Source organism: Myotis lucifugus, unplaced genomic scaffold, assembly GCF_000147115.1.
Source record: "Myotis lucifugus unplaced genomic scaffold, Myoluc2.0 scaffold_337, whole genome shotgun sequence".
Taxonomy (NCBI): Eukaryota; Metazoa; Chordata; class Mammalia; order Chiroptera; family Vespertilionidae; genus Myotis; species Myotis lucifugus.
This window is the reverse complement of record NW_005871385.1, coordinates 35,331-61,805: the sequence shown is the minus strand read 5'-3', so window position 1 is coordinate 61,805 and position 26,475 is coordinate 35,331. Positions and strand designations below refer to the sequence as shown.

General features: G+C 43.4%; 1 protein-coding gene across 12 annotated transcripts in view; it reads left to right on the top strand.

The window, feature by feature from the left end:
- The window catches only part of KANK1 (KN motif and ankyrin repeat domains 1), a 169,305-nt gene that overhangs the window by 127,025 nt on the left and 15,805 nt on the right, over positions 1 to 26,475 (top strand). For 10 of the 12 annotated variants that reach the window (XR_002832189.1, XR_002832190.1, XR_002832191.1 and 7 more), the window contains one exon: positions 9,573 to 12,248. Coding sequence is in view for 4 of the 12 variants with exons in the window: in XM_014466412.2 (XP_014321898.2) it covers positions 9,573 to 12,248 (2,676 nt within the window). In the remaining 8 variants the exon portion in view is untranslated. Of the gene's footprint in view, positions 1 to 7,552; positions 7,653 to 8,416; positions 8,975 to 9,572; positions 12,249 to 26,475 lie in introns of those variants that run through there. The other 2 variants (XR_002832196.1, XR_002832195.1) reach the window with 2 other exon arrangements.

Below are 26,475 nucleotides of genomic sequence, written 5' to 3'. Positions count from 1 at the left end.
AATTTGCTCACTGGGTTGTAATCTATTACTGTCGTTGACCATATTAGTTTGATGCTCAAATTATTCCACATTTGGACAGTGAGAGCCCAAAAGAGAGTTTCTGAGCCAAATAGACTCCTGACACTGTCTTAAATAAATAGCTAATGCGACGTGCGCTGACGACCGAGAATAACAACTGGCAGGCAGCATATGTCGTCTGAGTTCTGGATCACACATGTAACGCAGACTGTCAGGGTCACCCACAGCAAGGTCCTTGCAAGGCAGGCAGATAGTAACACTCAGGTGACTCCAGAGGGAAGCCACCTTGAAATTCAGCTGGCCAGAGACCTCCTACTGGGTAGAAGTCTTAGCTGCCCCCCAGGCCCTGTCCTCTGTCTTTAGCCGTCCTTCCCTGATGGGTAAATCAGCCTTGTCAGATGTGGGCAGAGGAGTAAGGACAAGACCCGGGAGCACTAAGAGTTGGCAGCCGCCCCTTGTCTCTCCCTCCTCCACGGAGACACTTGCTGGCTGCCAGGGTCCGTGTTGTTTGCTTCACAGACATTTTCAGTCCCTGCTATTCCCATCCCAGTTTCAAATATGGAGCAGGTTTGCACTCTGCCCCTCAACCTGCTCAATCAGAGCGCGCCTTCCCTAAAATGCCCCCTTGTCTTCCTTCCTGCCCTCACGCATGCCACACTTGTCCCTTCCCGGTTAGGTTTATCATGCTTTAATGACCTTCAGAAAGGGAAATCTCATCATTTTGCTCTGCAGTGAGTCATCCTTTAGAAAAATATTTTCTTTTTTGTTGGCAGGAAGAGGTCATGGACAGAGCCCTGGGCTCCAGCTCGGCCCTGAGAATCGCAGATGTCTCGGGCCTTCCCAGTCTCCCCTTCAGTATTTTGGGGAAGGTGTAGACCACACCACAGGGCATCCCAGATTCAGCCAGGCTGTACCTCCTGGTGGTTTTAACACTACGGCTAAAATCAATAAAACTCATCTGGTGCAAAGGAATTTTTGACACCTAGAGAAAAATTCATGGGGACTTGAACAATTCATGGAAAACCAAATGGGGGACACTGAAGAGAACCTTAATGCAAACTCCAGCACGTAGCCAGAGCAGTCTTATTAAAATTCAAATTTGATCGTTTCACTCCCTTGCTTAGAACCTTTCAATAGCCAACCTGACTCCAGGGGCCCTGTGTGATGGGGGCTTTGTCCCCTCTCTGAATCACTGAGGGGGGGTCCTTATTATCAGGCAAAGCCCCCTTTTCAATTCCTAAAAGTGGCAGGTTTTGTATGTGCTGTTTCCTCTGCCTAGAATTTCCACCTGCACACTTTGCCTGGTGGACTCTGAAATACAGCACTGGCCAGCCCAGTGGGGTCCCTGCTCTCTCCCAGCATTCCTCCTGTATTTTACTGTAACAGCACTTACCACAGTTGTTATTTATTTCTGCAGCTGCTGGTCTGGCTACTCCTAAAGGTCGCAAGTTTGTCCAGGCAGGCTCTGTGTCCGATTTGCTTACCTCTTGGCAGTGTTTGGCACATGGAAGCTACTTAATCAATATTTCCTGAATGAAAGACTAAACCCATCTTGCAGTCTGATAATTGCATCTCCCCCGGATCGGCATTCCCTCTGTGGGGTGTGGGAATGGGTAGACTTAGAACGTGGAGCCAGTTTGGAAAGGGTAGTGATGGGAGACAGTGGAAGTGTAGGGAGAGTGTGCAAAGTAAAGTCTGTGGAGACAGGTTAAGGAAGCAGAGATAAGATCAGCTGTGAGAGGAAATCTAAAGATGTAGAGGTAGGAGTTATAACTATAAGAAATAATACCACATGATAACTTAGCTTTTTAAACAAAAACAAACCATGCAGGTAGGGAACATATGGCATGTCAATTGACCTGGTATTTCCTATGCACTTCCGTCATACACTTTTGCTTTCCTTAATGTTGTCATTTTATTTGCACAAAGCATTTAGATGCCTGAAACAGCTGCAACCCTAGCTGAGGTCCAGGTAGGTAGGTAAACTCCATGGAACAGGGATGCAGGCTTCATAGAGCTGGCCCTCGCACCTAGTGGGTGCTCAGCATTTGCGTGGATGATTGGATGGGTTTGTTGGCTGGGTGGGGTAAGAGCCCGTTTAAAAAGACTGGTTGGCACATGCAAGAGCAATCTAGGGAAATCTCACCTGCCACACATTATTTTAAAACAGAGTGAAGAACACTTACTCCGTCCTCCTTTTCATTGCGTGTTCTCTAACAGATGGAGTTTCTCACGTAGATTTGGTACAAGGAAGCTCCTTGGTCTACAGGTCCTAATGCTAACAGTGTCACCGGGAAACTTTCCGGTTAAACCTGTTCACTAGGTCCTGTTCCTCATCTCTGTCTTCTTTATCCCACTGGTCCGTGTCTAGAAAAGTTGATTTGCTAGCTCAGTTACTTTCACGCTGTGAGTAATTAACTTCATGGGAATTTATCTCGCTCACGGAGTCAACCCACTGGTGTTTTCCCCCCTGCTTCTCAGCCTTAGCGGGTTTGGAGTCTTTTTTGACTGCTTCCAACAGCAAGATGCTTGCACTCTGCTGGTTTTAAATATGGCAACCTATGGCAAGTATGTGATTCTCAGGACTGACAGCTCTTTAAGCCGAGTCCTCATGCTTCCTGTGAGAGGAGACGATACAGTTATGGGGATTAGCAGTGTTCTTCGGTTTTACCAGTCAGGTAGAATAGCTGGCGGAGAAAAACAGAGAGAGCGTGTGGAAGTTGCGGCACATGGTCGTAGTTATTTTTCATGGCGCCATTAGTCAGTACTAATTGGGCCTGGAGTGTACAGCAGTGAGGCCAGAACAAAGTAGTCATTGTATCCTAATTAACAGCCAAAGTAATAATATCAAAGTTACGTCCATTTAAAAGTCCGCCAGGACACACTATTTTAGAAACTTCCAGCGTGTTTGCTCGTATAAAAGAATGGCCCATTGTGGTAGAGTGTGTAGAAGACAGTTCAGTGTTTACTTACTTAGAGGTGGCATTTTTATCACCCTGTCACTTGAACATGACGTGGAAGACCTGAAGCCCACAGCTTACATGGCCACATTCTCCATTGCTGTATGTGGGTTTTTTACTTTGCTCGTTGTCTTCGGTGTAGGCATTCTCAGCAGAGACATTTGCACTGGATAATCCTTTGTTGGGGAGGGTGGGAAGTCAATAGCAGGATCCTGGCCTCTACCCACTAGATGTCAGCAGCAGCCCCCATTCCAGTTGTGACAACCAACCATGTCTCCAAACGTTGTCCAATGGCCCCTGGAGGAAAACAGGTGTGAACCCCACTAGCAGGTTAGTACCCTTGCTCCTTTCCACCATCTAATCTTTCACCCCCAGTGAGTACATTAATTTGTATGTCTTTCCAAACCAAATGTTGTCTGGACAGTTAAGTTTCGTTTCCTTGAAAAGTTAAAATCATATAATACTTGATGAACTTAAATGACATGGTTTTTGATATATTCATATCTCCATTTCACTTTGTTCATGCAAGGAAATTTCAAATTGTTCTTGAGTCTATAAAAGTGCAGTAAGTTGTACCAGGTAGTAAATATATGAATGAAGAGTAGAATTGCCATCCGTTTGTTGATTTCACCTTCTTTCTGAACACGTGGGAATTTGGTCTGCACGTGGGAAGTTGTTTCTAGTTGCTCCTGCCCCGTGTGGTGTTTGGTTACCCCACATTGCAGACTGTGCAGACTGGGTCGGGAGAGAGAAGCGGGTAAGAGGGACTCTGAGACCCTTGGCGTCTAGGAAGTAGGTCAGCTTGAGGATGACATCAACCCCAGAAGCCATGTGGCCCACTGTTAGCAGCCCATTCCCTTACACACTGGTATAAATTCTGGTGATTCTACCTTTTTGCTTCACTTCTGCCTTATATTATATTTGGCTTTTTTTTTTCATGCACCCCAGCCTTCACAAGACTGTGAGCCTTGTGAGAGTGGGGACCTTGTCCCTTTGGTTCACACTGTGTCCCCAGCTCCTAGAACAGTGCCTGGTAAAGAAGAAAGGATAGGAAGGCGAAGGAAGGAAGGAAAGAAGGAAGGAAGGAAGGAAGGAAGGAAGGAAGGAAGGAAGGAAGGAAGGAAGGAAGGAAGGAAGGAAGGGGATTGCTTTTTTATCAATAGTTCTAAATACAAGTTGAATGCATGAATTAATAAATTTTTTATTTGGTTCTCACTTCATACATGGGGATTATAACATTTTAACTAGTCCCCTTGAATTTAATCTCTTTCCTTACCTCAGTCTAATGCACACACAGTTATCAAGACAGTCTTCATTGCTACCTTTGAGCCCCTAACACAGGGCCGGGTGTGCCAGGTAACAGTGACTCAGTGGACAAGACTCCCCTGGCCCAGGACCCAAGTCTGGTGGCCTCTTCTGTACTCAGCTATCCCCATCTCTTCTAACCTCATCTTTCTTTGAGCTTCACCACAGGCCCCGCCCTGGCTCTTCTCCACCATTTACCTGTCTTTTCCTTTTAGTCTATCATCACTTACTTACCTCGTCTTCAGAACTCATCTCCTGGTTAACTCCATTATGTTTTGATCACTCATTCGCATACTGTCATATTGTTCTTGTTGATAATATGCCTTTGTAACTGATCTCAATTAGTGTTTCGTTTAGGGTGTTTGGCATTTATCTTCCAGCTAGACTCTACCTCATTTTATTTCTTATAAACCCTCCCGCCTACTCCTCCCACTGAATAGGACCATTTTCTGCACCCAATTAAGCTTTCTGTAAATGCTATATAATGAAGGTGGAGGTGGTGCCAGGCGCAGTCTCCACCACTTGATTTCCAGACATTCAGAAAATTCTTGTAAACACCAGGGACAGCCCTCTGATTCCAGAATATTTACTTGGAAGCTGTTACTTTCAGGAGTCTAGTTGCAGACATGGCCAGTGGTTTTGGGCTGTGTATGGGCAGGCATAGCTCTGTTAGTCCAAAATAAGGTTTTTTCATCAGTTAAGAGTCTCCTTATAACCTACTTAGAGATTTTTTAAACTGTTGCTTTTTACATTTCTGTAATTCTTAATCAAAATGTTTGTCATAAAAAAAGTTTTACTGTAGCATCTCCCCAGTATATTATTTAGCATTTTTCTTCTTTTCAAGATCTGTCTTAAATTTTTTTTGTGGGGGAGTAGACACATTGAATTCAGTTTAGCTGTAAGTAACAGAGACCCAAAACATACAATGACTAAACAAAAAAGAAGTTTCTCTGTTTCACATAAAAGTATGGAGGTATACGCTTTCTAGAAGTAGCAGAGCAGCTTTGCTCCACAAAGCTTTTAGAGACCTAGGCTCCATCTGGCACATTGTCCCTGTATCCCTGTGTATGAACTCAGGGTCCAAGATAGCAGCTAGAGTTCCAGTCATCACATCTGCATCCCTGGCAGCAGGATGGAAGAAGGACCAAAGAAGAAAGGAGGTCATAGGCCTACTCCTGTGTCTTTTAAGGGTGGTTGCTACATGACATTTCTGCTATGGCCATACTAACAGTAAAGGGGGCTAGAGAAATAGTCTTTATATTTGCACAGGTAAACATAATTCTGTTAGTGTAGAAGAATGGGATAAGACATACTGAGGAACATCTAGCTGTCTTTGCCATGGCTGCCTCCTTCATCCACCTCCCAAATGAAGTTTCTTATTGTTTCTTTCGGTTCATTTCTCTTGCTTTCCAATTAGTGACTTCTTGGGGTCATATTTTTAAAAGACAAACACCTATGTGTTATAAAAATTTATAAAACATAAATATCAACATTAAAACCACCTATGATTCCACAACCTAAAGGTAACTACTGAAACAGTGTTTTGAACAGTGTTGTGCAAGAAATGTCCTTAACACTAATACAGAGCAAGCAAGTCTCTCGACAGAGCAGTAAGAGCATTTAAAGCTCGTTATGTTATACTGTATATTCAGTTAATTCCTTCAGGAAACATTTTTAAACATCTTCTTTGTTCCCAGTATCTTGTTAATTGATGTGTGTGGTTGGGGGAACATATTTTATTTTTTAAAATATATTTTTATTTATTTCAGAGAGGAAGAGAGAGATAGAAACATCAATGATGAGAGAGAATGATTGATTGGCTGCCTCCTGCACACCCCCTACTGGGGATCAAGCCCGAAACCAAGGCATGTGCCCTTGACCAGAATTGAACCCAGGTCCCTTCAGTCCACAGGCCGTCAGCTCTATCCAAGCATGTCAAACTCGCAGCTGGTGGGCTGCATGCAGGCCGCAAGTTCATGCTTGCTCCACCCACTGAGCCAAACCAGCTAGGGCGGGGGAATATATTTTAAATATTATATTGTTGCTCTGAAGATAATTACAGTCTAGTATAGGGAGATAAGACTACCTACATGAAAAGTTGGGAAATCAGTCAGGGCCCTAGAAGTGCCATATTTGTGTGAATGTTTGTAAAGGTACACTAGAAAGCAAGAGATAAGAAAAGTAATGACACTGGATATCTCTAATTGTAGAACAGTTCATACTGTGGACATCGTTTGTAAAAATGACACATTGAGCTTGTAGTTTTTAGTTGCCTGAGCATGAAATTTGAAATTACAAAGCTGTAGGATAGTCTGATTCAAGCAGTATTCGCAAATCATCAATCCTAACCTGGTAAAATTCTAACCTCTACTGATTCCCAGATTTAGGAGCCTTGAGTCCATTTGAGGGTAATTCATTGTGACCATGCCTTTTGTGAACTTCAGTTTGTAAACTTCAGTGTGACAGCTAAAGTTCACTGAAAACATGTGATGTAGTTTGTTGTTTTAAATCCTGATGTTAATCAGTGCATTAAATTTTTTTTGGAGGAAAACAAAAAAAAGTTAACCATTTCTATTGAAAATGCTTAAGTGGGAAAAGTAAGTATGTTAAGAAATAGAAAAATCTAGGAGTAACAACGAAATATTAACAGTTGCCGCTAGATGGCCAGATGAGTGACTTTCTTTCTTAAATAGTTTCTACCTGACTTTTTTTTTTTTTTTTACACAAACATGTACTACTTTCGTAAATGGAAAAGGATGTTTACATTTTTTTAAAAGAAACGTTCAACAGTGGCACAAGCTGAGTGGAGATGCTCGTTAAAGGATAACTTCTTGTCACTGGTTGAGCACCAAGTGCTGGTGCCAGTTCCGCCGGGCTCTGCACCCACCCACCGGGCATTGCCCGGCTAGGAGCCTGCAGGCAACAGTGGGGCCGATTGTGCCTCACTTTCGCAGGTGACCGAGCGCCGAGGCCTCCGAGCTTGCACACAAGAACACACACTCGTTCACGGAGAAGGGGCCGGCCCCGCAGACAGAGCCTCTCTGTGGCCCTGGTGAAACTGCTGGCTTTATGTTTTACTTCTGGCAGCCCTGGGAAGAAGCACACACGTTTTCAAAAGCTCCCGGTTTCCTGTTTCCATTAAGAAAGCAGGGAATGCCGAACCCCTGAGGGTGCTGGGGGTGGCGCCACCGAGGCGGAGGGAGCCTCCATTGGTGAACGCTCGGCCTATGGTATCTGCGCGTGGCCGGCTAAGTTTACGCGAATGTGGAACCTCCTTTCCTTATGGGGTGAAGACCCGTGGCCTCGGAGCAACAGAGCAGGGTGTGCAGTGCAGCGGGGCGGGCCTGCGGGGAGCGCAGCGGGCGCCTGGTAGGTGCACGGAGAGCGGGCTGCGGGGCGGGCGGGACAGCAAATCCGGCCGCCTGGGGGCCTCATCTCCGGGGAATGGGGCTGAATTCCCTGGATTCCCCCAAGCCAGGACCCTGCGGGGAGGGGGGCAGAGAAGGGGAGGGTTGAGAGCCACCGGGCTGGTGGTGTCTGAGATCTGTCTGCCCCTGCCTGACACCGGAGCCTGCAGTTTCTCTTCGCTTGTGGAATTTCAGACAGCGCTAGAAACAGGTCCGGCTGCATATTTGGAATGACGTGTTGTCCATGTGGAGTTAAAAGGGAAGGAGAGAGAGATGGAAAGACGCGGTCTTGCTAGCGTGAGCACAGATTTCCAGGCGCGGGCGCCTGCATCAACTCACCCTTCTTTGGTTAGAAAATGCTGGGCGCTGTGCACCCCTTAAAGTGCTTTCCCTGCGCGGTTTAGAATTGAAAGGTAGGGCCTGAGTTCCAACAGCTGGGACAGTCTGATATTGTTTTAAATCGGGGCACAAAGGACACACAACGTTGTACTCCTCTGCTTGGCAGTCTTCTTGGTGTGCTTTCCTTTCCAGCATTTCAGAGGAAAGAGGGCGAGCAGGGGCAGGAGGTCTGCTCAGAGCATTCCCATATCGGGTAGAAATGTTCAGCAGTGGTGGGGTGGGGAAGGGCAGGCTGGCAGCCCAAACTGCTGGGAGTGCTGGGCCCTCCACAGGCCTCCGGCGGGGTTTGTATTCCCATGGCTTGTGTTTTCACTCACTGCGTTTGGGTCCTTCCCGTAGCTCCGAAAATGCAGCGCTTCTCATTCCGACTCTAGGAAGATCCAACAATTTAAACAAACAAAAATGGCCTTGCTTTTCAGCTTGAAATGCATAGCTCGGGCCAGCAGCAAGCTCTGTGCCTTGAAAAGCTCTTGTGTTTCCTTTGCTAAATGCCTGGTTTAGGCAGAAGTAGCATTTACCGAATGCCACATGATCCAGGGTTTGGACGGAGGCTTGCCCTTATTTCCATCCTCCTTTGCATCTGTTTGCATACACCACAGCCACAAAACAGGGTGTTCTTGGGACAGTGGATGTTTTGTCCAACAGAAGTCCAAGTTGGAGAAACTGTTTCCTCTGGCTGGCACGGGGTTTGCTTTTGTGTTTAAACGGGAACACACAAGGTAGAGGTGAAGTCTGTGCTCTGCGTCCTTGCACCCCTGCTGCTGGAGTTCATCACTCGGCCTCTCAGGGAGGAAGGCGGCAAGGCCAGTTGTGATCTTTGCAGGTGATGAGGCACTGGGACCCCGGGGCCGCCGTTCAGTAAGGCGGCATGATCTGCACTGGGAGGTCAGTTATGCTAAGTGGTTTTTTGCCTTTTGTGCCTCAGAGTGTACTTTATGAACTAGGAGTGTCAGTGACTGCTATCCTACTTCAAGGGACTGTATACAACAAAACAAATTATCTACTTGAAAATGCTCTTAAAAGTCTTTTCATGATTCTTTTAAAAAATAACAATATTTAGTAAGGACTTGCTGTGTTCTTGGCTCTTTAAAATCATTATCTCATTACATTCTTTTTAACAGCTTTATGAGTTAAATGCTGGTATTTTCATCTTTTTGCTGGGAGGAGGGTGCGGGGGAGGGGAAACTGAAGTTCCCAATGGTTTATTAGCTTGCCCAGCTGTAAAGTTATAGATCCAGGATTCGAACATAGGTCTGTCAACTCTTAACCATTTGTATACCATAAGCATCTATAGACACAAGCGGCGGACCTTTTTTACTTAAATTCAAAATACCGTGGCAGTTAACTGGTTAAATAATACCAGCTTGCCACACTGCAACACACACACACACACACACACACACACACACACACACACGCGCGTTAGCTTTTGCATTATGTGTATCCCATAGCATTAAAAGATTGTCTTCTCTTTCTCCCACAGGAAAAGCAGATGATGTTCTAAATGGGGACCATGACAAGGAACAGAGAGATCCTTATTTTGTGGAGACTCCCTATGGTTATCAACTAGATTTAGATTTCCTCAAATACGTGGATGACATACAGAAAGGAAACACCATCAAGAAACTGAACATCCAGAAGAGGCGGAAGCCATCTGTGCCATGTCCAGAAAGCAGGCCCCCACCTGGCCAGCAGGGTGTGTGGACTTCCACCGAATCTCTGTCATCTTCCAATAGCGATGACAACAGGCAGTGCCCTAGCTTCCTCCTAGCCAGAAGCCAAGTTACATCGACTCCCGTCGCAAGGCTACCCACCCCTCTGGACATCTCACCCACTTTCCTTACCATCCCAGAAAGTCGACAGCTGCCACCACCCTCACCACAACTCCCGAAGCACAACCTTCATGTCACCAAGACACTGATGGAGACCCGGAGAAGGCTGGAGCAGGAGAGGGTCACCATGCAGGCGATGCCGGGTGACTTCCGAAGGCCCAGGCTGGCCAGTTTTGGAGGCATGGGCTCCACAGGCTCTCTCTCCTCCTTCATGGGTTCTGGAAACCACATTCCTGTCATGCACCAGCTTCAGAATGGTTACCAAGGCAACGGGGATTATAGTGGCTATGCCCCAGCTGCAGCCACCACCTCTTCCATGGGGAGCTCTATCCGCCACAGCCCCCTGAGCTCAGGGATCTCCACTCCTGTGACCAACGTGAGCCCCGTGCACCTGCAGCACATCCGGGAGCAGATGGCCATTGCCCTGAAGCGCCTGAAGGAGCTTGAGGAACAGGTACGAACAATCCCTGTGCTCCAGGTAAAGATCTCTGTGTTGCAAGAGGAGAAAAGGCAGTTGGCCTCAAAGCTGAAAAACCAAAGAGCTGCATCCCAGAACGACATCAGTGGTGTGAGGAAGCGGTCCTATAGTGCTGGGAATGCGTCCCAGCTGGAACGGCTCTCCAAGGGCCCGAGAAGTGGAGGGGAATTATACATTGACTATGAAGAGGAAGAGATAGAGAGCGTAGAGCAGAGCACACAGAGGATAAGAGAGTTCCGGCAGCTCACAGCAGACATGCAGGCCCTGGAGCAGAAGATCCAGAGCAGTAGCTATGAGGCCCCCTCGGAGCTCAGGGAGAACGGGGAGTGTCGGCCTCGAGAGCATCGGTCCGTGGCTGCGGGTGCCGACGAGAACATGCATGACATTGTTGTGTACCACAGAGGCTCCAGGTCCTGGAAGGATGCTGCTGTGGGGACAGTCACGGAGACGAGGGATTCTGGGGTCAGTGTGACAGAGGCCATGCTTGGGGTGACTACTGAAGCTGACAAAGAAATTGAGCTGCAACAGCAGACCATAGAAGCCTTAAAGGAAAAGATCTACCGCCTGGAAGTACAGCTCAAAGAAACCACCCATGACCGAGAGATGACTAAGCTCAAGCAAGAGCTGCAGGCTGCTGGATCGAGGAAAAAAATCGATAAAGCCATGATGGCCCAGCCGCTTGTCTTCAGCAAGATGGTGGAGGCCGTCGTGCCGACGAGAGACCAGATGGTTGGCCGTCACGTGGACGTCGTTGACTCGTGTGTTGGGACCTCTGTGCAAACAAGTAGCGTAGGCATCTCCTGCCGGCCCCACTGTGAGAATAAAGTCACGGGGCCGGAGCTGCCCATGAATTGGTGGATTGTTAAAGAAAGGGTGGAAATGCGTGACCAGTGCACTGGAAGGGCTGTGGAGACGCGCGATAAGAGCGTGGGTGTGGAAATCAGCGTCTGTGAAACAGGCAGCAACACGGAAGAATCTGTAAACGACTTGATGCTGCTCAAGACCAACCTGAATCTCAAAGAAGTGCGATCGATCGGCTGTGGAGACTGTTCCATCGATGTGATTGTCTGCCCGCCGAAGGAGTGCACCTCCCGGAGCGTGAGCACGGAGCCCGCGGGCCAGGCGGAAGCTGCTGTCATGGCAGTGCCTCACACCACCAGCCAGCACACCAGCACGGCTTTGGAGCAACTGAACCAGTCCACCAACACCGAGACAGCCACCCTCGTCGAGTCCTGCACCAACACTTCCCTCAGCACTTTGGACAAGCAGACCAGCACCGGGACTGTGGAAACTCGGACTGTGGCTGTAGGAGAAGGCCGTGTCAGGGACATTAACCCCTCCACCAAGACTCGGTCCATCGGAGTTGGCACGGTGCTCTCTGGCAGTTCCGGGCTTGACCGGCCATCAGCTGTGAAGACCAAAGAGTCCGGCGTGGGCCAGATAAATATTAATGACAACTACCTGGTGGGTCTCAAAATGAGGACCATCGCATGTGGGCCTCCCCAGTTGACTGTGGGGCTGATGGCCAGCAGGAGGAGCGTAGGTGTTGGGGATGAGCCTGTGGGAGAGTTCTTGGAGGGCCCGCAGCCTCAGGCTCCTTCCGGAATGATGACCGGCTTGGATCACTACATTGAGCGCGTCCAGAAGCTGCTGGCGGAACAGCAGACGCTGCTGGCTGAGAACTATAGTGAACTGGCGGAAGCTTTTGGGGAACCTCACTCGCAGATTGGCTCTCTCAACTCGCAGCTCATCAGCACCCTGTCATCCATCAATTCTGTCATGAAGTCTGCAAGCACCGAAGAGCTGAGGAACCCCGACTTCCCCAAAATGAGTCTGGGTAAAGTCGCAGGTAGGTAGCGCTCTGCGGGACCCGGGGATGAGGAAGGGTGGGGACTATACTTCTAGAACCATTCTAAAATGCTAGAACCCTGGAGAAAGCTTTAGAGTGGTAATTTGGTAGAATGATGGAAAACCGTGGCTAAATCTGCTGTTTCTCATTGTCTGGTAGCTTCTTTGGCCTCTCCCTGAGGACTCAGGCTAGAAGAAGAAAAGTAAACTAATGCTGGCTGGCCTGGGGGCTGTCTCCTGGGACTGCTGGTTTGATATGATGTCTTCCAGTTATTTATTTACTTGTTCATTTAACTTAGGCAGGCTTAAAAAAGGTCCTTTCATGTTTGTAACCCCAATTACCAGTATATATTTTTTTTACCAGTATATTATTGATAAAAAAAACTGGTAGAAAATGTTGTCAATTAAAACTTTTTATGAGGGGAGGGAGACTCCATTAATTCATATTAATCCAGCAAATAATGATTGAGTTCCTGCTCTGTTTCAAGCATAGGTCTCAGCTCCTGTCCTGACATTCCAGTTGGGGGCACAGGCACTAAACAATAGACCTAACCCATGTCAGGTGGTGATATGTGCTATGAAGAAAAGAACTCCAGTTGCAGGAATAGTGAGTGGTGGTGGTGTGAGTGGGGGCTGTTTGAGGTGGGGTGGCCCAGGAAAGCCTCTCTGATAAGCCAGAACTCTGAGAGAAGGGAGCCCTAGCCCACTGTTTGTTTTGATCGGTGCTTACATTTTTGTCTTCCTCATCCTTGCCCTTATTCATTGGGATTCCTGCTCACCTCCTGATTTTTTTTTAATTGACATTAATAATTGAGAAATTACCCTGGAAGATTTTGTGGCATAATACTTCCCTGGACGCCTCACTAAAATGACTTCCCTTGTTATTAGTGTTGTGTGTCTCAAAATGCATACTATCCGCCCAGGACGGGGCTTCATTCCTGGCTGTCCTGGTCTCACGAACCAGCGTGACCTGGGGAGGCAAAGTCAGCCTTCCTTACAGGGCATTGTAAAGTGGGGACTGGAAGGGCTCCCATCCTAGGAGGTTGTCACTGTGTTGGTCACTGGCATGTGGTGAGCACAGGGTCACTGTTGTTGTCATTGGTGGTTGTGCTAGTAGCATGTTGAACGTGGTTTCCTTTGTTGATGTGCTAAACCATAGTGTGAGGTTTGGGAGGCCACTGCAAACATATTCTCAACTCTAACCAAAGGCTACATGCAAAACGAATGTAAATGCTTCGTGTGATTTGTGTGATGTAGATTAAATTTAAATTTATTTTGATTGATTGATTTTAGAGAGAGAGGAAAAGGGAGAAAGAGAAACATTGATTTGTTGTTCCACTTATTTATTCATTCATTCATTGATTCTTGTATGTGCCCTGACCGGGGATCGAACCTGCAACCTTGGCATATAGGGATGACACTTTAACCAACTGAGTTACCCGGTCAGGGCCCTAATATGCATTAAATTTAATTATAATGTGAAAATGTCCAATGTTTTAGACTTAACTGTAAGTAAGCCATTAACAAGAATTTCAAAGTCTTTCTGTTTCTCTTTATACGCAGTGCTTCTCAACCTTCTGGCCCTTTAAATACAGTTCCTCATGTTGTGACCCAACCATAAAATTATTTTCATTGCTACTTTATAACTGTAATGTTGCTACTGTTATGAATTGTAATGTAAATATCTGATATGCAGGATGGTCTTAGGCGACCCCTGTGAAAGGGTCGTTCGACCGCCAAAGGGATCGCGACCCACAGGTTGAGAACCGCTGCTTTATAGCCTAAAAGTAGTAGTGGCTGACATGGACTGAAATATCTTTTATATCTCCCTAGGTTTCCACTTTCAATACTGAATTAATATTAGCTTTTAGTAACCATGCTGTGGAACAGACAGCTTATTGTAGGAAAAAAAAAAATGGACATGACCATGACAGCTGATGTGTGTGTTTTTGCCTTTTAGAATCAAAGGCGTCTAATAAATGTTCAGGGGAGTCATTGTAGAGTAAACAGGATTAAAATGATATGTGGACTGAAGCAGGAGTCTTAAGTAACTAATAATATGTCTGTTTCCATGTCTTTTTTAAAAATCATGATGTCAGATGTTGAAGTCAAAATAAAACCCTTAAATACCCCCAGACACAGATGGTACAGTAGGTCATCCATTATAAAGGCGTTTTCCTGCCAGCCTTCCTCCCTCTTCCCCAAACTGGGGCTTCTATTTCACATTCTTGCCAGAAATATTCGGCTGAACCATTAGAGTAATCTGCCTGACACCCCGAACAGCAAGAGGGGGGATAAAGTTGTGTCTGGCTGTGTGACAGTGTGTTTGGGTCTATTTCCAGTCACACCGATGCTCCACACGTCTCTGCTTAGATCTGACCCTGCACAGGAACACCTCATTAATCAGCTAAAATGCACAAGCGCCACAGCATTGGTGAACAAACAGTATAAATATATTTAATAATACTTATTGGGTCATAGTGGCAGCTCCCTCGCAGAACGCACAAGAACAGCTTCAAAGTATTTCTGTAATCCACATCACGTTTGTATTTTAGACGTTTTGCTTTTAAACTTCCAATGAAGAAGGAATTCGGTTAGGAACTCAACCCAGGGTGTTAAATATTTGTTATCTGGTGTTTGTTATATGAACTGAAAATGAAAGCAGCTTGATCTATGGTCTAGAGAGAGTGTCAGTACCTGCAAGCTGTGAAGATTAAAGGTGTGTCAAAATGCACTGCGGCTGACTGTGCACACCATATAATAGTGTTGCTCACACACAACGTTTCATGCCTTTCTCTACCAAAAGGCATAGTGGAGTATAGGAAGGTATTCATTTCAGACTTTGTCTTCCAAATGAAATGATAGGGTATTTGGGTTTTACATCTACCAAAAAGGTCATATAAATGATTATGTATGTTATGTCAACCTAATACTTGAGTGCGAAGGAGCTGTTGAGTTTGGGCTCCAAAGCCAGACATTCTGGGATCAAATTCTTTCTCTGCCACTAGGACAACTTGTCTTCATTCCCTCACAGGGTTGAAATGAAGATTTAATGAGTTAATAAGAGTAAAGCATTTGGAACAGCCTGCAGCAGAGTATATAAATGCTCAGTAAATGCTGGCTGTCGTTGCTGTTACTATTTTTAGTACTTCCAGAAATGGAAATGTGGACATAGAACAAATTGCCAAACAGAAATTGTGCAAATGATCTTTCGTTTTTAATCCAAATTTTCATGTTCATAATTCTGGCTGGCCATTGCCTTCGTCCCCCAATTATATTATGCCTCCCCAACTAACAATTTTATCAAAAAAATAGATATAGATAAAAATGGGAAAATACAAAGTAGGAAGAAAAATTTTCAGTTCAGCCTCATTCAGAATCTGTGTGAAAGCCCAAAATGAAGCCAAAATTAAATTAAGTATATTAGTGTCCAGTCTAGGAAATTCTCTTAAACTTGCCTAGGGTTGAAGATGTGAGGGTATAACTTGTTGGTATGCACAAGAGCATTATTTTTAGCAGCATTATTATACCTAAACTATCATTTTCTTAAAATTATAACAAGTATGTGCTCATAACAAATATGGTTCAGAAGGCCATAAATAAAGAATGACAGCCTCTCCCTCACGCCCCCAGGGGGTAACCTCGTGTGTGCTTGGTGTACACAAGTGTGTATGAGAGTGTTGCTCACACACAACAGGGCTGTATTTTGGATACCTACTTTTTAAACAAAAAGTTTAATCATACATATTCTATGCATTTGTCACGTAAAAGATCACAAACATTTTTCCTGAATTTCGTGCTGACCAAAGATGTTCTATAAAACATCTTTTTATAGACATGTTTTATAAAACATGTTTTTCATTCCTAGCAATTGAACTTCCATGTATTATTTCTATAGGTAGATAAGTAGGTTGTAATTAAGAATTTAAGAAGAAATAAGTTTCTGTTATCAAAGAAACCTTAGGAAAAGAATGTTTATGCTTCCTGTAAATCAGTTGTATTGTTTTGGTTTGAGGAGTGGGTTAATATTTCTTTTCATTTTTTTCTTTCTCTCTGGAAGAGGAAACAGGAGAGAAAATTCTAGACAAATGACGTGCAGTTACAAATACTCTAAATATATTATAGCTGTCTCTGAGGAAACACAAACAAAACTATCTATAATGGTGGAACTGAACTGCCTGCCACATGAGTTATAGAAAATTCATCTCTCATACTCAGACAAAAGAACTGCGTTTTAAATCAGCTTCCACATTTGCCCTGTTCATTATCTCAAGTTTGTTAAAAAGTTTATGAACTTGAAGTCATTCCCATAATTGTGAAAGCAGTTTTGTAGACAGAGAGATGTGAGCCAAAGCAAAAGCAGGGAAATAAATTGTTACAAAATTCCATTTCTAGTTAGTTTTCTCCTAGTTCAAATAATTACCAATTACTTGTCCTGGTACCTATTTTTTTTTAATAATAATTGTCTTTTAATTAGTGCTACAATAGCGTCAGAATAAGCCAAACCAAATATTGTTGGCACCCTGCAGTATATGTATACTGGCATGAGGTAGTTAGCTGACTTCTGGTACCGGCTGTACAGGAACTTGGAGAATCACTGTAGAAAGGGAGAGACTGGGCTTCCATGTCCTTCTGAGTCATGAGAAGGATGCGTTAGATTTTTCATGCAGGGGGCTCTTTCAGCAGAATTTTTATGCGAAACTAGCTCTTCACCAGACTGCCCATCAGATTCAGCTGGGGAACTTTTCCAAAATTCATGGGTTTCCTGCTGTCATCCACCACCACCATCACCAACCCTATAGGCACACCCCAGGCCCTATTTCAGGGAAATATTGTTGGAATAAACAGCCTTAGAGTGAGGCTTCTTAACCTGGGGTCCATAGCTTCATGAACATTTTTGTGTTTGGAATTTTTATGAAGAAAGTGCATAATTTTCATTAGAGTCTCAAAGGGGATAGTGACCCTCAGAAGGATTGAAATTTTAGATCGGTTTCAGACCTTGGGGAAAAGTACTCCAGTCCTGAGAAAAATCTTTTACAGAGTTTAAAATCTGTTCACTCTGTTGGTGAGCCCTTTAGTTGACACCCATTTCAAAATCTTCCTCTTTAAAAAAAAATTATATATATATATTTCAGAGAGGAAGGGAGGAAGGGAGAGAGGGAGAGATGGAAAGATGAGAGAGAATCATTGATGGGCTGCCTCCTGCACGCCCCTTACTGAGGACGGAGCCTGCAACCCCGGGCCTGAGTGGGAATCAAACCGTGACCTCCTGGCTTCTAAACTGATGCTTTATCTGTTCAGTGAGTACTAGTGAAATGCACGTGCAGCCTGGGGAAAAGATGCAGGTTTACTTTGACGCCTACACTGTGAATGAATCCTAAAATGTGCAGTTCATTTCTGGCCAAAGCACAGAGATTAGTGGTTTGTGAGAACAAAATGGCTTTGAATCCCTGACGTCCATTCATAAATGACAAAGGGGATTGTTGAGTGAGGATGATGGCTACCGCTGTTTATTCTTCTTCTAAACAGCAAGTCACTCATATCTCAATAAAGATGTCCCAAGTCTGCTCTGTACCCTTCTCCTTTGGGGTCAATTGATAATTATGCAGTCAGCGTCGACTATATGCAAAGTGTGGCACTGCAACAAAGAGAGCAAGTGGTCCCATACCTTGAAGGACTTGGGAAGCCAAGACATATAGCAGTAATATGAATGATTACCTCTGGTGGTACATGTTAGCCCCTAAATAGTGTGCACGTACACAGTGCTGGAATTGTTCAGCTGGCATCCAGCTCTCTGAGGCAAGGGAGGGGATGCGCTTAGGGAGCAGAGGAGGACCTTAGCTGTATCTGAGGAACAGAGAGCACATCTGCTCAACCCAACTTCAGTTACTGCAGCTTGTCAGTGTGGGTTTTCTGGGTTGCCTTGGGATGGTGTGTAATTAGATGTGGGTGGGGTTGTGGTGAGGAAGAATCTGGTTCTTAATCTACTCTAACGTTTTAATTTCTGAGTACCCACTTTTAGATACATTCATAACAGCTGTCTGGCATTTTCTCAAGAAAATATTAAAGTGGCCCTAGAAATTGTTAAACTGCAGCTCTGGCCATGTAAGTTTTTCATCTCCAGTTCGAGTTGACTATGTTGGTGACCACCTGTAGTGGCATTCAGGCAGTGCTTGAGAGGTGATCCTGGAAACAGAAAGAGATTGTCTCTTCTCCACCAAAGCTACATACTTTCCCCCCCCACCAAAAAAAAGTCATAAAAGGTACCCAAAATAGGTGATCCTTCATAAATAATCTCTGTCTATTCCCCAAACCCACATGTGGGCTGACAAGGGTGAATTCATGTTCAAGCTCTTTTCTTCTTTGAAAAACTAGAAGTACTATTTCAAATTCCTTTGAATTCTTATACTTTGTGAAAATACCTAAATCATTGAGTGGCCTCTGTAATGATTCAGAAATTTCAGTCCTACCTCTTCTTGACAAGTAAGCTAAATGTTCTTTAAAAATCATATCACAGTGTCTAGCTCAAAATTGGCACCGTAACATGGTTAATTTTCCTTAGCTGTGTTTTCAGAAAGCACTCAACATTGAAAATAAAAATATGAGTTAGCATGCCAGGAGAGCTGGAATGTGTGAACAGAGCAACTTTTAAAATCTATTTTAGTAAATTTTTAAAAATCAACAGATCTAGAAACAAAACACTGCTCTTTACTAACATTAATACCCATTCTGGGTGAATAAACATCTCAGAGGAAACTGGAGAAGGTGATCTCTTTAAAACTCCTCCAGTTCTATTTTTCATTGAATTATTTTTCTTCCAAATAAGTTTGCTTTTAACATTTCTAAAAATAAGTAAAAAAAAAATGTTTTCAGGTTACTTATTTTTCATTATAGTTTGCCTGAGCTAGTATAACTATCCATACATTAATCACTAAGTACACTTGAGAATACGAATTAATGTTTCAAAGTGGTTCTTATTTTCAAGAAGAAAATCACATTTTCTATCACTTTCTCTCTTAGTCATTACAGCTGGTCAAGTCATAAAATGAGGCTAGTGCTTTATTGGCCTTTGTGGCAATTTTGAGTTCATGACCAAAGTTGCCCACTCCCCAGCTCACTTACTTCCCGGGTGAAAACCATTGCCACTTGGTGGGAGTTTGGAGCATCTAGGCCAGAATTCTGAGGGTGCTTCGTGTTACTTTTGTTGTTTTGCCCGTATTGTTTGGTCGTATTTACTGCTTGTCATGGGTTCCTACCATTAGGGGTCCAGGCCTGTTAATAACTAAATTACCAGTAATTCCTAAGAATTCACATGATCCCAGTTGATGGATTGAAACCAGATGGAAGTCTAAACTCTTGTTTTTAGCAGCCGAGTTGTGTTTTTATACTGGCTAATTTAATCCAGTGCTTCTCAGTCCTGGGTGCTCATTAGAATCACTTGGGGAGCTGTTAAAAACAAACTAACTAATAGTTAGGCCCACCTGCAGATAGTTCATTACATCTGTATTTTTAAAGGTGCCACCTCCAACTCAGGTGATTTTGAAAGGCAGCTGAGGTTGAGGCCATTGAATTTTCTTGGCCGCTTTATTTCTGGCTTTCTTGGCTGCACTTTCTCTGTGTTTTACTTAAACACATCAGTCATCTGTCACAGTCTCATGCTAGTGCACGTGTGATCTTAGTGTGCCCTATAACTACGATGGGTCTGACGAGTCCAGACCGCTGTTTGCGGGCCATTTAAGATCAGTCAGTTTCAGTACCATCTGAGAAACATTTTCTGTCAATAAAGCTGATAAGTTCCCTCTGATTTCAGTGAATGGGAATTGGTTTAATATTTAATGTTGTTCTTTGCCTTTGCTAGTCAGCCTAAACAGAATCCTCGTGACTTTCAGTTGAATTACATAGGCACTTACCAAAGGCTTTCTATTGTCCGGTGCTATTTTAAGCACTGAAGAGCACACCAGAGATGAACATGGCACGAAGAGACTCAAGCTTACATTCTCAAGGAGGAGACTCACATGAAACAGAGAAAACAGAGGGCAGGATATATTTTGGTCAGGACAAGTAGGGGAGAACAGAGGTGTCAGTGGAATCGTGTCATAGGAAAAAACTATAGAGGAGAGAGAATTGGGGCCAAGTCTTGATTAGAGTGTGGGTAGAATTTAACTGGCAAAGGCAGCCAAAATTGCAGGCCTGTAGAACAGTCTAGTAGAGAAGGTCACTGAAGTGGGAGTAATTAAGTCACTAGACCACTCTGAATGAGTAGGCGGTAGTAGCTGAGCAGGAAAAAAATCCTACAGGCAAGAAGAATCTATCCACACTCATCAAGAAGTATCCTCCAGTGCCTGCTTGAGCAGTTGGGCCTTGATTGGAAAAGGCTTAAAAAGCCCTAGTTTACAAAGCTAAGCTGTGTGAAGAGAAGCGTTGCCTTGGCTGGGGAGATTATCTGGAAGGAAGGGGAGTTGTGGGTTTACTGTGTGGTTAGAAGTGTTCTGTGTCTTAATTTGGGGGGCGGTTACACGGGCATTTACCAAAACTCACCAACTCTACACTTAAATTTTTTTCATTCTATTGTATATAAATTATACTTCAATTTTAAAACATTTTTTTAAAGCTGTATTTAAAAAGAAAGAGAACCTATGGATTAAAAGGCTTAAAACCATAGCAGCCAATGGATGTATAGGACTGGGATTCTGATTTAAACACTATTAAAATTTTTGGACAGATTTGCATACTGACCAGATAATGTGGTAATTTTAAGAAATTACCCTTTTTTTTAGGTTTGATAGTTTTAGCATTATAATGATTTTGAGAGTTCTTTGTTTTAGGAATATATACTAAAATATTTATGGATGCAAGTGATAGGATCTCTAGCTCTTGCTTCAGAATAATTCTGAGTGGGTGGAGGAAGTAAAGATGAGACCAGATAGCTCTGATCATTGTTGAAGCTGGTGATGTGAACACAGGGATTTCTTTTTTTTTAAATAATTTTTTTATTTTTCAATTGCAGTTGATGTACAATATTATATTAGTTTTAGATGTACAAACCAGTGATTAGACATTTATTATTTATCTTATGAAGTGATCACCCTCAATAAATCTAGTTCCCATCTAACACCATACATAGTTATTACAGTATTATTGACTATATTCCCTACACTGTACTTTACATCCCCATAACTATGCTGTAACTCCCAGTTTGTACTTAATCCCTTCACTTTTTCACCTAGCCCCACCCAACCCCTCTCCCATCTGGGAAATGACAATATGTTCTCCATATCTACCCTATGAGCCTGTTACTGTTCTGCTTATATACTTTGTTTAACAGATTCCATATATAAGTGAAATCATATGACATTTGTCTTTCTTTGTCTGCACAGTACAATGCCCTCTAGGTTTATTCATGTTGTTGCAAATGGCAAGATTTCTCTTTTTTTTTTATGGCTGAGTCCTATTTCATTGAGTATATGCACAACTTCTTTATCCATTCATCTTTTGATGGAAACTTAGGCTGCTTCCCTATCATGGCTATTGTAAATAATGCTTCAGAGAACATATAGATGTCTTTTCGATTTAGTATTTGGGGATTCTTTGGATAAATACCCAGCAGTGGACTTGCTGGGTCCTTTGTTGTCTCTTGTTATAGCCTTTGTTTTAAAGTATGTTTTGTCTGGTATAAGTATTGCTACCTCAGCTTTCGTTTGTTTGTATCTATTTTCATGAAATATCTTGTTCCATCCCTTTAATTTCAGTTTTTATGCGTCTTGTCTTTCGTTCTGAAGTGGGTCTCTTGTAGGCAGCATATGTAAGGATCTTGTTTTGTTATCCATTCAGCCACCATATATCTTTTGATTGGAGCATTTAATCCATTTGCATTTAAAGTAATTGTTGATAGGTTTTTATTGTCATTTTATTATTCATATTTTTATCCTTTTTTCTTTTTTCCTCTTATAGAAGACCCTTTAATATTTCATGTAATAATTAGTTTGGTAGTGGTGAACTCCTTTACCTTTTTCTTGTCTGAGCAGCTCTTTATCTGTCCTTCGATTCTAAATGATAGCTTTGCTGGGTAGAGTAATTTTGGTTTTAGGTCCTTGCTTTTCATCACTTTAAATATTTCGTGCTAATCCCCTCTGGCCTGTAAAGTTGCTGTTGAGGAATCAGCTAACAGTCTTATGGGAGCTGTCTTGTAAGTAACTAACTGCTTTTCTCTTGCTGCTTTTAAGACTCTCTTTGTCTTTAATCCTTGGCATTCTAATTATGATGTGACCTGGTGTGGGCCTCTTTGGGTTTATCTTGTTTTGAACCCTCTGTGCTTCCTGGACTTATATGTCTCTTTCCTTCACCAGGTTAGGGAAATATTCCATCTTTTTTTTTTTAATAGGTTTTCAATTCCTTACTCTCTCTCTTCTCCTCCTGGCACCCCCATGATGTGAATGTTTGAAGTCGTCCCCAGAGGCTCCTTACATTGTTCCCTTTGGCGGGGGAGGGTGTTTGTTTTTAATATTTTTATTGATTTTTAAAGAGAGGGGAAGGGAGAGGGAGAGAGAAAGAGAAACATCGATGTGAGAGCAGAACATCGATCTGCTACCTCCTGCATGCTCTCTACCAGGGATCAAGCCAGCATCCTGGACATGTGCCCTGACTGGGAATTGAACCAGCAACATTTTGGTATACGGGACGATGACTAACCAACTGAGCCACACTGGTCAGGGCCTCTTTTTGGAGGGGATTCTTTTTTCTTTTTGCTGCTCTGATTGGGGTTTTCCGATTCTTTGGCTTCCAAATTGCTGATTTGGTCCTCTCTTTCATCTACTCTACTGTTGATTTCAGCTTAGTGTATCCTTCATTTCTGACTGATTCTTTTTTATGTTTTCTATCTCCATTATTATGTTAACTCTTTGTTGAGGTTCTCACCAAGTTCATCTATTCTTCCTCTAAGTTCATTGAGCATCCTTATAACCAGTGTTTTGAACTCTGCATCTGGTAGATTGCTTCTCTCCAAATTATGTATTTCTTTTCTGGAGTTTTTTCCCTCTTCTTTCATTTGGGACATGTTTCTTTGTCTCTCATTATGGCTGTCTTGCTGTGTTTGTTTCTTTGTATTAGATAGAGCTGCTATGTCTTCCAATCTTGGTAAAGTGGCCTATGGGCTCTGTAGGTATCCTGTATGCCCAATGGTGTAGCCTTCTTGGTCACCCCAGGTAGGTATTCCACTTGTGCCCCCCAGTCCCCCATCCCATGTGGGCTGTATGCATGCTCCTGTTGTAGTTGAGCCTTGATTGCTGCTGGCATGCCAAGAGAAGGGCTCACTTCAGCAGAGCTCTGATTCCCAATGAGTCCTCCCATTTGGAGTCTGCCCCTTGAATGTGTTGCTCATGGAGGTGGTTGGGTGGTACTTTAGCATGGTCTGAAGCTGTCCACCAGGTGTGCTGGCTCTAGTCTCCCGAGAGGTGCAGGCCAAGGTCAGCCGCTTCCTGTGCCCTGCCTGGAGCCACCTGGCATGAGCTACAAAGCAATCTGCAGATGGCTGCTACATGTGCTGGGCTTGGAGGTGCCCAGGTAAGGCCAAACTATGAACTGAGGCTGGCTGCCAGCATGCTGGGTCTGGGCTATTTAGCAAGAGTTTTGGGGCACTCCAAAGCCAGATGCTGCTTATTGGGGGTTTGTGAACCTTTGAGAGATTTTAAGAAAGTCTGTAGCATATGAACCGAGACAGGCCATTTGTATGGAAAAGCCACTGGAATTGGCTTGGTGGGCCCGCAAGTTGGGTGGGGCATGGTCTCACGAGGACAGGGGTAACAGTGTTAGGTAGGTTAATAGAGACTCAGACATGGTGCCCTCCTGCCAGCTCTGTAGGGGGAGGGCTCAGCAAAGAACAGTGGCTTCTGCCAGGAGTTCAGTCTGGGAGAAAGCTGCCCTTCCAACCCTCCCCCCAGACAGTTCAGTTTCTCCCTAGATGTTTCTGGCACCTTTCCAGCTGCTGCCCCAGTGCTGCATGAACATAGGAATTTCTTATACCATCTACTTTTATGTTTAAGATTTCAATAATAATAATAATGATAAATGTATTTGCATGTTAAAAATTATTGTTCTTGATTATGAAAATGCTTATTGAAGGTGTTTCTTTAGGAAGAGTGTTCTGGCCCTGAGGATTTACTATGGAGACTTTAGAGGTTACTGTAGTAATTTCAAAGTAATGATGAATGTACTTGGAGGAGGAATGAAGATAAATGATGATAAATCCCCTGTTTTGTTTATTTGCTTAAAATAAGTCAAAGGCATTTTAGACATCTTATATTTGCTGCTGGGAGACACATCAGGTTATGGGGCATTAAATAATATTTGGAGAGCTGCATTCAGTATTGTATGTGTGTGCTGAGGAGGGAGGTGGGTTTGTAAAGGAATTACCAGGAGGTACCTTCAGAGCTAGAGGAGGGAACATTGTGTTGTTGATTAGTGGACAAAGTGCTGTTCACAGAATTACAAAATGTGACTTCAAATCACTGAACCTCCCTGGCCTTCAGAATTCATAATCTCTCACACTGAACATTTTTCCTCCCTCTACCCTTTTTTTTAAATTACAGTATTGTTTTAAACTAGTAGTTTCCAAAGTGGGGCGTCTACATCAAAATCTCTGTGAATGTGTCAGTGTGTGTGTGTGAGGGGAGCGGGGGGTGGTCAGAAATGCCCAGATCTATAGAATGATTTTCTGGCAGCAAGTGCCTGGGAATCAGCATTTAACAAATACCCCAGGTGAACCCATGAACAATGGAGTTTGACAAGAACAGATTTATAGGCTCTCATGGTTCTTTTTCTTCTGATTGCCTCGAAATGCAATCAGTACTTAAATTTCTTCTAAGAATCTACGGTAAGGGATTTCAAAGCTTTTCTTTTTAAGAATGTTGTGATCAAATTCTTATCATGTGACGTTATTGTGCGTAGATTTCAATTTTGTGGTTGTACTAGTAGCTTATGTTTGTAATGCATAATTTAGAAAATAGAGACACAAAGAAGAAAAGATTATAAAAACCCATAATTCTTTAGCCTTACAAAAACAGTGTTAAATAGGTTTGTTGCATATCCTTCCAGACTTTTTCTAATATGTATTCATATAAATATAATTATTTACCAAAATAGCCTATTTCATTAAATTTTTATTAGTTTTATTCTCTCATTAACACATTATGCTCATCTTTCTATGTTAATAAATGTCCACCTACATCAACATTTTGAATGGCTGCATGAAATTTCTTTGTATAAATGTACCAGACTTATCGCATCTGTTTCTTACTGGCACTCCGTGATATTCACCTCTTTTTATTGTTTTCCCCATGGAAATAGGGACTATCCTTCTATATTTTTTTGTACATCTTCAGTATAAAGTTTCTAGAAATGAAATTGCTTAGTCATTTGATAAAAGTGCACAGTGAATCAATGTTCACTGTAGGAAAAATAATGACTCAGGGAAAAGTTAAAATCATCATAGCTTTCAGTTAACTTTTCTGTTTTTGTGTGAAAATATATTAACATATTTTAATAGGATTATACCACACAGAGAATTTTAATATCTGCTTTTCTCATTTAACCATATATTGTAAATATCTTCCCATGTTAGCCATATTGAAAATTCTGTGATGAACCTATATACATTAATTGCATCATACTTCATCCAATTTTTCTGCTTCAGTCAAAAAAATATTAAGTACCTAACATACACAAAAGCAATCTGGTAGATGTGGTGAGAGAAACAAAGTTGATTAGAACTGTTTGGTGTCCTTAAAATATTTACAGACTAGAGGGGAGTCTAACGCGGTCACACAAATCACCCAGTACCTTGTGTTATAGGTCCTGTAAGAGGGTATGAAGGGTGGGCTGTGAGAGTTCAGAGAAAGACAAGTTATTTTTCTTTAGGGAGGTGAGGGAAGGCTCAGAAGAGGACATGATGGGGGGGCAGGGCTTGACCATGTGGAGGTGGGGAAGAGGAGCATGCCAGGTGGAAGAAGAGCATATCGGAAGTAGTTCCATCTACTGGGATGCAGTCCCCATCCCAGAAAGGACCACAGGCGTAGAGGGAAGTAAACGTGGAGAGGTACCTTGGTGCCAGGTTGCAGATGATCTAGAACATCTGGCTCTGTGTTTCCTGAGTGATGGGGAACTTTTTAGGTTTCGTTTTAGATGAGGTAACGATGGGATTTGAGCTGAGCGGGAGTGTTGCTCTCAGCGGCATG